This window comes from Rhinatrema bivittatum, chromosome 5 (assembly GCF_901001135.1).
Source record: "Rhinatrema bivittatum chromosome 5, aRhiBiv1.1, whole genome shotgun sequence".
Classification (NCBI taxonomy): domain Eukaryota; kingdom Metazoa; phylum Chordata; class Amphibia; order Gymnophiona; family Rhinatrematidae; genus Rhinatrema; species Rhinatrema bivittatum.
The window spans coordinates 19,850,048-19,865,735 of record NC_042619.1 but is presented as its reverse complement, the minus strand read 5'-3'; the positions used below and the strand labels follow the sequence as shown (position 1 = coordinate 19,865,735).

General features: G+C 44.7%; 1 protein-coding gene across 2 annotated transcripts in view; it reads left to right on the top strand.

The window, feature by feature from the left end:
- PPME1 (protein phosphatase methylesterase 1) overlaps positions 1-15,688 on the top strand; it is a 95,025-nt gene that overhangs the window by 49,990 nt on the left and 29,347 nt on the right. For both annotated transcript variants that reach the window (XM_029602103.1, XM_029602104.1), the window contains exons 7-8: positions 12,252-12,342; positions 13,883-13,948. In XM_029602103.1, coding sequence (XP_029457963.1) covers positions 12,252-12,342; positions 13,883-13,948 — 157 coding nt within the window. The remainder of the gene's footprint in view (positions 1-12,251; positions 12,343-13,882; positions 13,949-15,688) is intronic.

Below are 15,688 nucleotides of genomic sequence, written 5' to 3'. Positions count from 1 at the left end.
GGAATGGATCCCTCAAAAGGAAATATTGGCGCCTCCATAAACTGGATTCTCGGAAACACCAAACTCTAGTTTTGGTCTGCTAATAGTCCTGTGTTATGCCGGTGAAGGCTGTAACCCCTGACACTAAGTATCCTCATTATGTCACTTGGTTCTCAGCAGCCAAGGTTGTAAACCTTAGAAGATCCTTTCCAGTCTGTTTTACAACGAAGAAGAATTCTCTGACCTAGGGAATGGGTATAGGAGAGCCTCTGCTTGCACTTTCAGAACTTGGTCTAGGGAATGTCCAGATTTCTGGCGGGAATATATGCAGAAGCTTGGAAAGCAGTCATGGTTCTACAAGGATATCCAAAACCCCGGGCTCTTGTTTTCCATATTTGGCTGAAGAACTTGCTTTCTTTTTGGAGCTTCGCCAGGCTGATCTGAAATCCACTGGCAGGAAACTCTATTTTGGCTCTGGGACCCAGGGAGGAATTTACCCTGGAGTATTTTCATTTTCTTTGACAAGCCTTCTATGTCTTTTCTAAACCAGGGTCGCTGCCATATGGGGCCATGGTTAAGACAGGCGATTGCTTATCAATTCCCTCTTCCCAGATTCCTGCAAAAAGGGCACAGCCAGTCATTGAGGCACCAGGACCTTCTTGGGAAGACGGGAATCCTGATGAACCTGGGGATGTTCACAGTCTGGCATCTTTGGAGGAGGGGGAATCACCCCTATCCTGAGGCCGATTCTGTGATCCATTACTTTCACAGGGACGAGAGAAGTTATTTGATCAGATGATTACTTATTTATAAACGTTTCTATACCGATATTCATGGCGACGACATATCGGTTTACAGTGTAACAGCAAGGAGGAAATTACATTGAACAGGAAGTGGGGCTACATAGGATATATAGGAACAGTAAGCTTAGCGAGGAAATGACATGAGAACCAGTCAAAACATCAACTACTAAATAATAATAAGGCATATAAATACTCAACTATAATTATAATTACAATTATAATTGTAATTACAATTACAATCACAGTTATGTTTCTAACAAAAAAGTTGTAACAGAGAAATGTACAAAGTACATCAAAGAGCTGGCATGTTAGGAAGAGGGGAGGCGGAGCTGAGATTATTGGGGGTACGCTTGTTTGAATAGCCAGGTCTTTAGGTTAGCTTGGAATTTGGAGGGACATGTTTTGAGCCGTAGGTTAGTGGGTGGGGAGTTCCAATGAGTAGGTCCAGCTAAGGAAATCTTTGCCTGGATGAGCCGAAGCATTGGGAGACTGATGTATGGTTCTGTTATCAAAAGAAATCATCAGAGAGGGAATTAGGGTACACCCATAGCTCAATGACGTTTAATATGCACGCCATCGCACTAGGAAGCAGTGCGGGAAACTCATCTAGTGGTACAGTTCTTAAAAGGCTTGGACTTGGTGAAACTGATCACCAAGCCCACCAAGAGTTCCCTCCAGGCCATGCAGTCTCTGGAGTATTGGCAGTATGGTTTGAGTCCCAGATAGGACAAGTGTTCCTCACATACAAACGGGTTTGCAAGATACTCCAACAAGTTTGAAGTTTTGGACTGTTTGCAAGTGCTCAGCTTGATAGCGGCGGCTCTGAACTTAATTTCATGGGCCAAGGCACATATGTGTCCACTTCAGGTGTCTCTCTTGTCAAGATGGTCTCCAAAGTCCCAGGACTACTGAGTGTGGCTTCCTCTGAATCAGCAGGTATGAGAGCCACTGCTCTGGTGGATGGACCCTTCGCATCTGTTGAAGGGAGTCAGCCTAACTGCTCTGTCCTGGATCATGATGACAAATGGACACAAGCTTCTCCAGCTGGGGGCTCATTGTCAGGAGCAGGTGACTCAGTGGAGTTGGTCTCCACAGAGGCTTCCTGGTCCATCAACCGATTGGAGACCAGGGCAATTCATTTCTCTCTTCACTTCCACTGATTCAGGGGAGGGCTCTTCAAGTCCTCTCAGACAATGCCATAGCAATGACATTTCTAAATCAGCAGGGGGGAACCCGGAGTTGGGAAGTTTTGGTGGCAGCATCACTCCTGTTTCCGTGAGTAGAGAGGAACCTGTGGTTGCTCTCTGCAGACTATGTCACCAGTTAGGAAAATGTTCAAGCTGACTTTCTCAGCTGAAACCAGTGGATCCTGGAAAATGGGAGTTAAACTTGGAAGTTTTTCACTGGATCTGTCCTCAGGTGGATCTAATGGCGACCTGACGGAATGTGAAGGTAGCCTAGTTCTTCAGCCAGTGCCAGGAACTGGGATCATTGGGGCATGCCCTAGTCTAGCCCTGACCAGAGAGAGAACTTCTATACATCTTCCCTTCATAGGCACCATTAAGCAGACTGCTACAAAGAGTAGAACCTGAAAGCAACCTCATCATTCTAGTGACACCGGATTAGCCTCGCTGGCTGTGGTATGTAGCCCTCATTTGATTGCATTTGGTTTTCAGCTATCAAAGGCACAGGGTTTTCTGGTTCAAGGGCCTGTAGTGATGGAGGATCCTGCTCCCTTTTGTCTTATAGCGTTGCTCTTGAGCAACGGTGACTCCGCAAGAAAGGTTATTCTTCAGCGGAGATTTCTTTGCTTTTGAAGTCTCGTAAATGATCCACGTCCTTGGTTTATATTCACATCTGGCCACTGTTTGTGCAGTTTTGTGGATCCAGGTCGGAGTTTCCTTGGAGGGCAGATGTGCCGTGTATTTTGGCCATTTTTCAGCATGATCTAGACAAGGTACTTACCTTGAATTCCTTGAAGATACAGTTGCCTGCCATTTCATGCTGCTGGGAGGTGTTTCTCTAGCAGCTCATCTGGACGTGTCCTGCTTCTTGAGGGAAGTGAAGAGGTTGCGGCCCTCTTCGTCCCATTGTAGGATCTGTATTTGGTGCTAAAGGCCCTAATGGGCTCTGAAACAGGCTTCACTGAAGGATTTATTGCTGAAGACAGCATTCCTAGAGGAAATTTGTTCTGCTTGACAGGTCTCGGAGCTACAAGTCTTGTCTTGCCAGGATCCTTTTTTGGTGATTACATCAAGCGAGATCACTTTTTCTCTGGTGCCGTCTTATTCCTAAAGTGAATTTTTTTCATAACAATCGAGCGATTTCCCGTCCAACATTTTCAGAGGAGGAGTGTGGGCCAGAGTACCAGTGTCTCCGTATCTGGAAGTGCGAAGGATGATTCTGCACTATTTAGAAGTTACTAATGCCTTCCGCAAGTTTGACAAGTTGTTTTTGGCCTGTTTGGAGGTCCATGTCCTGGTGAGGTGACCTCTCAGGCTACCTTGGCTCACTGGATAAAGGACACTATTGATTCGGTTTATTTGCTCAAGGGCACGAGGCCTCTGGAATTAGAGTGCACGCTGATATTTGCAGGACAATTACGTGGTTGCCCCTGAGGTCCTTTGTGAAGCACAATTGACCGGGCATGCTGGCATGGGAGGAATCAGCTTAAGGAGCAGGGGTTTTGCGGCAGCTCTCATTTCCTCCCACCTGGGTAATTGAAGCTTTGGACTTTCCCACTTGTCATGGCTGGACTGGTGTAGCAGGACAAGATGAAAGGAAACATTTTCTTACATGCTAATTTCCTTTCCATTAGTCCTGTTACACCAGTCCAGGACACACCCAGGAAGCGCTGCAGCATAACTTTCAGAATCTTCTGCTGAAGATCAGGTTTGCATATTCTTTCCCAGTGTTACCTTTGGTTTTTATTTTCCCTTTTCTTCTCCTGCAAGGGGCAGGGAAATTTGGTTTCAGGTTGGTTTTTGTTCTTAATAGTTGTTGCTTGTTATTGGTAAAGGGGTCTGACCCGAAGCTTGGTCAGAAGAATACTGGATTCCTGCTGCTAGCACCACCTCCTGAGTGTAGTGGCTGTGATGTCACAGAGGAAAGCAGTGTTGTCTGTCTCCACCTTCTGGTAGGAGGAAGTAACCCACCCGTCATGACTGGATTAGTGTAGCAGGACTAATGGAAAGGAAATTAGGTGGTAAAATTTCTCCTTCCCTTCTGAGGAAACAATTTATCCCCTGTCTGCTTGGATCTCTTCCTCCTCCTCTTGTCCAGCCAAGCCTTACAACTGTCCCAACCAGTGGCATACTCTAGCACCCCAAATGTTGCTAAGCATAAGCTAAAGTTCTTCTATGCAGAGACATGGACAAGGGCTAGGAAAGGCTCCAGGAGAAATCCAAAGGTGTTGCCCAAGCAGGACCACCCTGGAAATTTTATTTTTTAATTTTTTTAATGTAACAGGCTACAGCAATTTATAGCTTTGAAAACCTAATTTAGCCTTAAAATACCTTCTGGGGAATCTTCATTTGTGTAGAGAGGAAGAGAGTTGTTTCTGCAGGCTGTTCCCTCCATCACTCAGCTATCAGAGGGGGCAAGAGAGAGAGGAGCCGCTACACGCATGTGAGGTCTCCTGCTAAAATAACTCAGAAATGGAGCTGCACAGGCTCTGCTGAGGAAAAAAAAAAATAACTCCTTGCCTTCCCCCCCCCCCCCCCCCCCCCCCCCCCCCGACCTCCACCAGCCCGAAACTTCCCTGTGTGACTAGCGGAAGGAGGTAAAGTCTGACATGCTTAAGTTTTATTTATTTTTTGGCAGAAAGCATCAATAAAATGTCAGCTGAGCTGGCCAAAATGGGAATGCCCTGTTCTGTGTGTACTACGGTGCTGCCTTCCACTATAGGGGCCAAGGTTCAGTCTGGGGAGCCCATCTGGTTTTGCTCTTGGCAGGGTGCTGACCTACTGCAGTTTGTGCCGGGCAGAATGCACTCGCTGAGATGCTTACCTACAGCACTGTGCCTCCCTCTCTTTACAGCCATACCGTCAGGTCAGCTAGCAGAGGAAGCGAGAGGGAGAGTGCTCACCTCAGACCCCCCTACCGGGTCCAAATCCCACACCACCATAGCAGACTGGGAGGCTGTGCTGCAAGCCTGTATTTTTTTTTTTTTTTTTAATTACTGCCTTTGTTGTAGAATAGCTCCTGTCGCCAGACCCACCAAAGAAATAGTCGCCCGGGACCACCTGGTGCTTGACTCATTGCAGGGACTGTTCCCAAGAGGAAAGGGAGAATCTTTCCCACCTTGGACCATCACCTAGAGACCCTCCCCCCCCCCCCCCCCCCCCCAAGAGACTCAGCATGCGTTTCACTGGGAGCCTGGCCCTAAAAAGCTTTCCCGGGAGTGGCTACTTGTAACTGCAGCACCAGCCCACATGGCTACACCATCTGTGGGAGACATGGAAATACTGAAGAGCCGAAGGCATCTCCAGACCCCCTATAGGGGAAATGATGTCAGCTTTTAAGCTTTTTATTTCTGTCTCCAGCTGCTGGCAGGGGGCCACAACCCACTGTTTGGACAAGTCTGGCATGGAGGATGATGAAGCAAAAATAACTAACAAGTAATTGGTATTTACCAATTTGTAATAATAGTAATCTTGGTAAAGCCTGCTTTAAAGTAAAAATGGTTCATTTCGTTCTTGTCTGAATGTTGTAGTGTTTGTCTCAGATCAGTCCAGATGAGTGGGTTTTGCTCCCCTACCAGCAGTTGGAGACAGTGAAGAAAAGCTTTACCTACACTGCACTACTTATGTTAGCATGTCACCTGCAGTCCCTCAGTATTTCTCTGTCTCCAGCAGATGGTAGAGGTGTAAAACCTGCAGTCTGGATAGCTAAATTGGAAAAAAAAAAAAACAAAACAAAGCTTTGATTACTCCCTGGGGTGTTATGATCTCTAAAGGGGCATCCCCTGGATGGAGTGGCTGAATTAGGGGGTTGAGGACCCTCATTTTGTTTTCAGTTCAGCAGAAGGGAGACTGTGATCCACTCCTTCAGGTCTTCCACACCGCCAGTGCTCTCTCTTATTAGGCTTTCCTGCATGAAAGGAAAACATATTGGTCTCCTTTTTTGTTAAGGATCTTTAAAAAAAAAAAAAAAAAAAAAAGTTTCTTCACTGAGACCCTGAGTGAGAGAACATGAGTCTGATGGAGAGGTCTCTTAGTGGCTCAGGGAGCAGAACAGTGATGGGTGCAGCTGCTTATCATTTGGTGGGGGAGGCCAGGATAGTACTGCGGGACTGTTCTTCCATTTACCGAAGGGGTGCTGGTGGCACCACAGGTGCAGGGGAAGTAGCGTGCTCTTTCGTGAGGGATGGCATGGTGTAGACAGTAGACCACGGCAAACGCTGCCACGCATGTGGGGAGAAATCTTCATGCCTGTCTTCAGCAGGCCTATGCTGCAGGTGCTGCTCAGATGGAGATGGTGAGGAGAGGAAATTGTGCAAGGCTGCTGCAACTGGTTTAACCTCCCTTCCCTGCAGCAGAGGACCAGTGGCCATTTTAGATTCATTTCCTGTGTCATAGGAGGCTGCAGGGGAGGGCCTGACTTCTCCCCCTGAATTGTTACCAGCAGTGCCTGTTCAGGAAGACCCCTGGGTGGATTTGGAGAGTGGTCAGGGGATCCCTGGGGGAATATTCTGATTCACAAGACCTTTTTCTCAATGGAGTTTATGCTATTACTGCACAAAGCTTATTTGGTACAAAAAGGGGCTGCTCGTAAGCAGGCTCCTCCTCCCAGTCCCCCAAAGCAGGCTAAATCCAAGGAGGTGTTGAAACAGCACAGCCTTTCCCCAGTCCGGAGTCTGGATCTCTCTGGCACCAGGAAGACTCCAATGAGTCAGAAGCGGATGGGAGCCTGCTGGCAGATCTGATAGGAGATGATGAAGGGGACTCGGACCAAGTGGGGCTCTGGAGAGACCCCTATGTGAGAAGGTGATGACCCCAGAATGGTTTGACTCTTCCAGAAGGAGGAACTCCTTCCTTTAACCCTCACATTTTGAAAGAACTGGGGATTAAGCTGTCACAAGAGGAGTCCAATCATGAAGGGATCCTGTCATAGAGGGTCTTCAAGGCCCAACCAAAGCATTCCCAGTTCATTGATCAGTTGGGAAGTGGGTCATTCAGGAGTGGGGTACTCCAGAGGTAGGTTTGAAGGTCAGAAGGGCAATGACTAAGCTCTACCCACTACCAGAGGAGGCTTTGGAGCAGCTGAAACTTTCCAAGGTGGATGTTTCAATTTTGACAGTGACCAAGAAGACCACTATTCTGGTGGCAGGGTCAGTGGTGCTCAAGGATGCCCAGGACCAGAAGTTTGAAATCCATCATAAGAAGCTCTTCGAGATCTCGGCACTGAGTATCTGGGCTGCGGTTTACAGCAGTTTCATGGTACACACCTGTTTGCACTGGTTGCAACAACTTGAACCGATGCTTTTCAATACATTTATAAATGATCTGGAAAGGAATACAAGTGAGGTAATAAAATTTGCGGATGATACAAAATTATTCAGAGTAGTTAAATCACAAGCGGATTGTGATACATTACAGGAGGACCTTGCAAGACTGGAAGATTGGGCATCTAAAAGGCAGATGAAATTTAATGTGGACATGTGTAAGGTGATGCATATAGGGAGAAATAACCCATGCTGTAGTTACAAGATGTTAAATTCCATATTAGGAGCTACTACCCAGGAAAAAGATTTAGGCGTCATAGTGGATAATACATTTAAATCGTCAGCTTAGTATGTCGTGGCAGTCAAAGCAAACAATGTTAGGAATTATTAGGAAGGGAATGGTGAATAAAAAAGAAATTGTCATAATGCCTCTGTATCGCTCCATGGTGAGTCCGCAACTTGAGTACAATTCTGGTTGCCGCATCTCATAAAAAGATATAGTTGCACTGGAGAAAGTACAGAGGACAGTCAAAATGATAAAGGGAATGGAATGGCTCCTCTGAGGAAAAGCTAAAGAGGTTAGGGCTGTTCAGTTTGGAGAAGAGATGGCTAAGGGGGAGGATATGATAGAGGTCTTTAAAATCATGAGAGGTCTAGAACAGGTAAATGTGAATCGTTTTTTTACTCTTTCAGATAATAGAACTAGGGGGCACTTCATGTAGTTAGCAAGTAGCACATTTAAAACTAATCTGAGAAAATTCTTTCACTCTATGCACAATTAAGCTCTGGAATTTACCAGAGGATGTGGTTAGAGCAGTTAGTGTTAGCTGGGTTTAAAAAAGGTTTGAATAAGTTATTGGAGAAGTCCATTAACTGCTATTAAGTTGACTTAAGGAATAGCTACTGCTATTACTGGCATCAGTAGCATGGGATCTACTTAGGTTTTGGGTAATTTCCAAGTACTTGTAGCCTGGATTGGCCACTGTTCGAAACAGGATACTGGGCTTGATGGCAATTTTTTATGTTCTTAACTCCAGGGGTTACAGGTGGCTCCATCCATAGCAGCAAAGCAGGGAGGCTGAAGTGGCATACATTGTGGAAGCTTTGTATGACCTGCTGCATATATCAGCTGCATATATCAGCAAGGAACATGTCATCTGTTTCGTTCCGGCGCCTCCTTTTGCTTCAGAATTGGTCAGTGGATGTCTGGTTCAAGTCTCAGCTGAGCAATCTGCCTTTTAAGGGCAAGCTACTGGTTAGAGAAGATTTGAACCAGCTTGTGAAGACCCTGGGCAAGACCAAGGGGCATAAGCTACCTAAATACAAGCCAAAGGGAAGTAGGAAGAAATTTTCAGGCCAGCGAGGAGATACCACCCAAACAAGAATTCCTCCACACAAAAGTAATGGACTAACAGGTTGCAGTCCTTTCGAGGGTCACGAAAACCCACCTGAGATACCTCCTGAGAGGGGTCCAGAGGAGGGAAGTCCGCGCAAAAAGATTCAGCTGGTCCATTCATTGGCGGGAGTCATCGGGGCCAGTTGGCTCATTTTTATGAGTGAACCAAGATAATGACAGACTAGTGAGTTTTTATGGTCATAAGAGAAGGCTATGTGTTGGTTTGTTTGCCCATTCTTGGAAGTATTCCTGGCTTCTCCCTGTGCTTAAAGGGAAAGAAAAAGGCAGTTCAGGCCAATCTTTACCAGTTAAAGCACCCAGAAACAATAGTGCCCGTGTCCACAGGGGAGCAGCAACATGGCAGGCCTTCCATCTACTTCATGGTCCCAAAGAAGGATGGGACATTTCAGCCCATTGTAGATCTATACAAGTTATATATACATTGTAGATATATACATATATATATATATATATATATATATAATATATATATATAATATATATATTATATCTATATAAGTTATATATACATTGTATATATATATATATATATATATATATATATATAAGTTATATATACATTGTAGATATATACAAGTTATATGTTAACTACTGATAACTTGTTCTAATCTAGTTTTCGCCAATTCTTTATATTTATTATCTATAATTATCCTTAACTTAAAACTCGTACTAATTATCTGTACGAAGCTGTATAAATCGTTCTCTGTATGAAGTTGTATAACTCGTTCTCTGTATGATGTTGTTGTTGTTCGCTGTAAACCGGGGTGAAGGCACTATGCTATACTTCGGTATATAAAAGAATATAAATAAATAAAATAAATAAATCTCCAGAAGGTGAAGTTAGTCTGTCATCGCGGCCATCCACAAGAGTGTAATATTTGGCCTCCCTCGATTGCAAGGGAGCGTATCTCCACATCCTGGTGGAACCATCAGAGGTTCCTATGATTCGCCAAACTGGGGGAGCATTTTCAATTTCCACACTCCCATTTGGGCTCAAGTCAGCATGGCAGACATTCACCATGGTAATGGTGGTGATAGTTACAGCATTGCGAAGGGAAGGCATTTTGGTTCATCCTGATCTGGACTATTGGCTTATCCTGACAAAGACGAGGGAGCACTATCAGTGCTTGGTGCACTAAGTGATGTAGGTATTGCAGTGTCTTGGCTGGTAGTGAATCTAGTAAAGAGTCACTTGGGAATCAACATAGTTGCTGGACTATCTGGGGTCCATTTCAATACCGCCCTTCGCTAGGTGTTTCTCCTGGAGGAGAGAATTCTCAAGCTGCAGACGCAGGTTGCTAGGTCAGCCAATTCCCAGAGCCTGGGATTATTTGCAGGTCCTGGGTTCTATAGCATCTACCCTCAGTCTAGTTCCCTGGGCATTTGCTCACCTTTGACCATTACAGAGAGTATTTCTATCTCACTGGAAGTCATGCATTGCTCTTCTTTCTTCCACTTTTACAAGTCAAACGGTGAGAGTTCTGTTGGACAATGCGATGGTGGCTTATATGTACCGGTAAGGTGGAACTCTGAGCCAAATGGTGTCTCTAGAAGCCCATGAGTGGTTTTGCTGAGCAAAATACCACCTGGTGACTCTGGCGCCATCTCACATAGCCTGAGTAGACAATGTTCAGGCAGACTTTCTCAGCTGCAGTGTTCTGGATCCAGGAAAATGGGAGCCGGCAGAGGAGGTGATGGATCTCATTCTGTCCAAATGGGGCATTCCTGAACTGGCCGTGCTTTGCAGATCTGGTAAATCTGGCAGTGGACAGACCCTTAAGGGTCAGACATCTGCCACATTTGTTCCATCAGAGGCCAATCGTTTTGGATTGGGACGCTCGCTTTTGTCTCACAGCTTGGCTTTTGAAAGGCATTGCTTGCAGTTGAAAGGCTATTCGGAGGAAGTCATTACGATTTTGTTGCAGACTAGAAAGCCCTCCACTGCTTTGGCTTATGTCCAGATGTGGAATGTGTTTGAGACTTGGTGTCAAGGGGAAGGGATTCTTCCCGTTCAGGCTTTGGTGTCTAGTAATGTTGGTGTTTCTGCAAGTGGAGCTAGCAAAAGGACTAGCCTTCAATTCATTGTGGGTTCACCTTTCCTTGGGGTGATTCCAAGGAAATGTTCAGGGGACATCTCTAGCTTTGCATCTGCATATAGTCCGTTTTCTAAAGGGCGTGAAGCATTTGTGGCCGCCGGTGCAACAGCTGTTTCCTTCCTGGAACCTTAACTTGGTATGGAGAGTTCTCTGTGGTCTTCCGTTTGAGCTGCTTTGGCAGGCTTCTCTGAAGGATTTTACGCTGAAGGTGGTCTTTCTGGTAGCGCATGTTCTGCTTGAAGGATTTCAGAGATGCGGGCATTGTCTTGTATGGACCCTATTCTGCAAATTTGTGAAGAAGGACAGTGCTATCGCTTTTGCTGAAGGAGCTATCTTCTTTCCAACTCAGTCAAATGGAAGAGCTTCCAGTGTGTTGGAATTTGGATGCTTCTCTGCTGAATGCGCAGGAACTTCTTTTGTTGGATGTAAGCTAACCACTAGTTTCTGACAGTCTGAGCACTTGTTTGTACCCTTTGGAGGGGCATCCAAAGGGAACAAGGCTTATAAGGCGACTATTGCACAATGGTTGAAGGAGGCCATATTTGTAAGGGCTGTAACATTCCGGTGGGGCTGAAAGCCCTTTCTGCTGGGGTGCAAGCAGTGTCCTGGGCTGAGTGTCAATTGGCTTCTCCGCAGGAGATCTGTAGCGCAGCAACATTGACTTCTTTGTACACTTTCACCAGACATTACCGACTAGGTGTTTGGGTACTGAAAACCAGGGGTTTTAGAGAATGCTGCTGCACGTGGGTCTTTCTTGTCCAGTGTAGGATAGCTTTAGTGCATACCACTCATCTGGACTGATCTGGGATATAACAGAAAAGAAAATTGGTTCTTACCTGCTAATTTTTATTCCTGGAATACCACAGATCAGTCCAGAGTCCCGCCCTTTGGTATCAGGAAAGACCACTAAAATCTGAGTGTAAATAAGCCAACGGTGTTGTATGGTTGACTTTTTGACCTCCCTTTTTAGTTATAGGGCTTCAGGTTGAAGGGGGTTGGAGGTTTAGTTAAGCTCATCTTGGCTTGGGTACAAGGCATACTGAGAAGACTGCAGGTGGCATGTTAACATATGTAGTGCAGTCTCAGTAAAGCTGCTTTTCTCTGTCTCCACCTGCTGGAAGAGGAGGAAAAACCTACTTGTCTGGACTGATTTGTGGTATTCCAGGAGCAAAAATTAGCAGGTAAGAACCAATTTTCCTTTGGTCCTGTGAGGAGCAAGCCTTCACTGAAGAATGCGGACACGGTATCCGTCCTTTCTCTAACACAAAATGTGTACCCACTTGGGGACTCTGGAGATCACCATAGAAGAATGGAAAATGGGTCAGATGAGCGTCGGCTGATACTAAAGGGCGCGATGCTTGCGTATAGCGTGGGACGTCTGTGTGTAGAAGGACGTCTGAGTCATCAGCCAAGGTTTGAAAAGTGTTTCTGTGCAAGCTGTCAGATGCTCGATTCACTCTGAATTGTGTCAGAGTTTAATAAGGGTTATTTTTAATGTTATGTATTTATAGGCACAGCCATGGATGCGTTGAACAGCATGCAGAACTTCTTACGCAGCCGTCCCAAAACCTTCATATCTCTGGAAAATGCCATTGAGTGGAGGTATGGCTTCCTTGATTTATCTTTCTGATAAATATGATTGCATCCTTGGGCCTTACTCTTGGGACTTAAATGATTAATAAGGTCATTTGGGGGAAAAAATAAAACCTGAGACAGTACCTCAGCCAGTTTGATGCAGAATAGAGCTCACACTGTAAGGGCTCGTTTCACGGAGATATTTTTCACAAAATAGGCCTCCGTTTTGTGAAATTTAGAGATGAGCAAAAACCCTTGCGCAGGAGTAAACCCTCAGTCAGAACATTTCCTTCTGCCAGGCTATATGTCCTGTTTTGATGGCGTGAGAAGAAATACTTAAAGGTAAACCCCCCAAAAGTGCTCTGACTGAAGATTTCTAGTAGGTGTCTAATGGCCAATGTAATACCAAAGAAAAGGGGAAAAGTAGAACACCTCGTGATTTTAATCAGATCTTATTACATACTGATGTTCACTTGAACAAGTGGGGAAAAAAAGCCAGTTCATATCAAGTCTTGATTCAAGTGCAATCAGAAGTAGCTAAAATATAATCATTACTGGCACAAAAAACACCCGAACAACAATTTTTTTCATTTGCCTTATGTAAGTGGATAAACTTTATTTGTATTTTCAACCACATCAGTCCCTTCGAATGTGTATTTATCACAAATATACTCATTAGACTTGGAAAAAAAAATTAACTGTGAACATCACTTTCATGTGGAAATCATCCTACTTTCTATACCTTTTTCTCTTAAGAAAAAGGGAAAACCAGAAGAAATTCCACAGGCCAGATATGTCCTCCTGTTATTTCCATGATTCTGAAATTCTGCAGAGTTGAGTTGGGCCTAAGTGTGAAGACGAGCTTGTTAATGAAGCACTTACCCCAGACTGCCCCTGCAGACCTGTGTCAGGACATGGTAACTTTTTTTTTTTCTGAGATTGGAAATTCCCTGGAAACAGAAGGTGCAGCACCTATTAAAGACCACAAGGCCCATCCAGTCTGCCCATCTCCCTTCCCCCACTGTGTACCTGATCTCTCATTGTACCCTCCTTTTCCTACCCTACAGGGTTTTCTCTGCTTGCCTTTTGCTTTCGTTTATTCTATTGAAATTCCCACTCTCAACCATCATCAGCACCACCTGCATTTACATCTTCATTTTGAAATGTAATGGATGGTACTCCACTATAAAATCACACAGTGGTTTGTCTACGGTTTATCGTACCTCGTTTTGATGAGACTTGGAAGCAAGTAGTCAGATTTTAATAAATATAAAATCCTCAACATGAAATGCTTCTTGCTTATTTCTATTTTTTTTTTTTTTTGGTAATACCTTGTCCTTCTGCGATATCCCAGGATGGCTGACAAAAATGGATAATACAGTCATTTAAAATATAACACAAAATACCTCTCCAGGTTCTGTTCAGTTAATTGTACACAATTCTGCTTTTTGTACAGTACTCTTCACTGCTGCAGGGAAGTAAAGTAACTTTGAGTAGTTTTCTAGCCCATCTCTAGCAACATGAAACCTTCTCCATGCCTTCTAATGCTTTCCTGTTTGTTTTCCAGTGTAAAAAGCGGTCAGATAAGGAATCTGGAATCTGCTCGAGTTTCCATGGTTGGCCAAGTCAAGCAGTAGGTCCTAATCTCTGGACTTTTATGGGTTTTGTTTTTTGTTTTTACAAACCATGAAAGCAGAGTTGACATCTGTCTTTTCCCTAATGGAGCAATGTTTATGAGCTTCCCATTAGGCTTTTTGCTTTTTTAGGTCTTTCCCCTAGTGTGAATGGCAGCAGAACAAAATCAATTTCTGCAGGCGTCCGACTTGAATACTTGAGTTTTGTTGGTTAACGTTTATTAATTTACAGGGACTTTTTTCCAGGTAGTGATGCCCTTTATTAAACTAAAAGAGTAATCTAAAGTTCTTAGATTACATGAATTTTGGAGATCACATTGGTCAGTCTTTAATTTACGAGGCAGAACCTGAAAGCAGTTCAACTCAGTTTCCATTAGTGGCTGCTGCCTCTACCCTGATCTCTCTGAAGTTGCTGCATTTTGAAGGTAAATATTTTACATCTTTCTTCAAAATGCAGGGGGAGACAGTTGTGTGTGTTAGAGTTTGTTTTTTTTTTATCATTGCTACTTAGGGACCAGTAAACAAATGCCTTGCTGCTAAGATTCTGGCATATTTGGATTTTCTTTATCTTTACTTAGAGCTATTTTGTTTCTCTTAGGACAAGCAGGATAGGTGACATCATCGCACATGGGTGACATCATTGGATGGAACCCGGCATGGAAAATTTATGTCAAAGTTTCTGGAACTTTGACTAGCCACACTGAGCATGCCCAGCATGCCCCAATACCAGCGGTTCTCAACTGGTGTCTCTCCAAGCACACGCAGGTGTGTCACTACACTTCCCGGTCCCCTGCTGGCCCAGCTGCTGCTCCTGCTCCAGCGAAATGGAACTCTTCCTCCGCCTGGGCGGAATGCGGCAGGATTGCTGGAGTCAATAGCACCAGCATGGTCTCTTCTTCCTGCCCCCATGGCCCGGAAGAAGAAGTGAAGTGCAGCGGCCGCGAGCGCAGGAAGAAGAGACCCTGGTAGGTGAAGTCTCTGAGGAGTCGGCTGAAGAAGAGAAGCAGCGCTGGCCCGGAGCAAAATGAGGAACAATGTCAGCCCCCGCAACCGATGGGACTCCTTTCTCAAGGTCTTGAGGAATGGAAGAGGAGAGGAGGCTGTTGCTACCGGTAGTTCGGTGGGGAGAGAGTGAGCGAATGTGTGTGTGTGTGTGTGTGTGTGAGACAGCATGTATGTAAGTGTATGATTAAGAGCCTGTGTGTATGAGAGCGAACATGTGTGTGACAGAGGAGAAATTTGCAAATAACCCCCCCTCCCCCTCTTAATTCACAACAATCTCAGGGCACCTGGAAATCGAACATTTCAGGTATGGAGAGCAGAGCTTTTTTTAATCCTTAACTTTAATTATTGGGTCTCTGTGTCTGCTGTTTTGAAATATTTTATTGGTGTCTAGAAATCTTTTATGAGCTTTTAATTATTGGATATTCCATTCATCAGCTGTTTTGAAATCTGTTCTTTTTGTTAGTATGGTTTTACGGCTATTGATTTTATATTTCTTGCTTTATTTTATGAGGACTGGTGGTTTCTCTTTGTTACACTACATACAGTCTCTCTGGCTTGTTGCAGTTTCCAGTTCAAATTTTGACCATGTGTTTCTAGTTATGCCTTATGATCTCTTTATTCTTTGTTAGGTGAGGGGTCTGCACATGTGACTGGCGGCAGTGCCTCAGTGTCTGCCAGCTTTGACCACCCAGCATCACCACTCTCATTTATCCCTCTTATTTTCATTTATCATG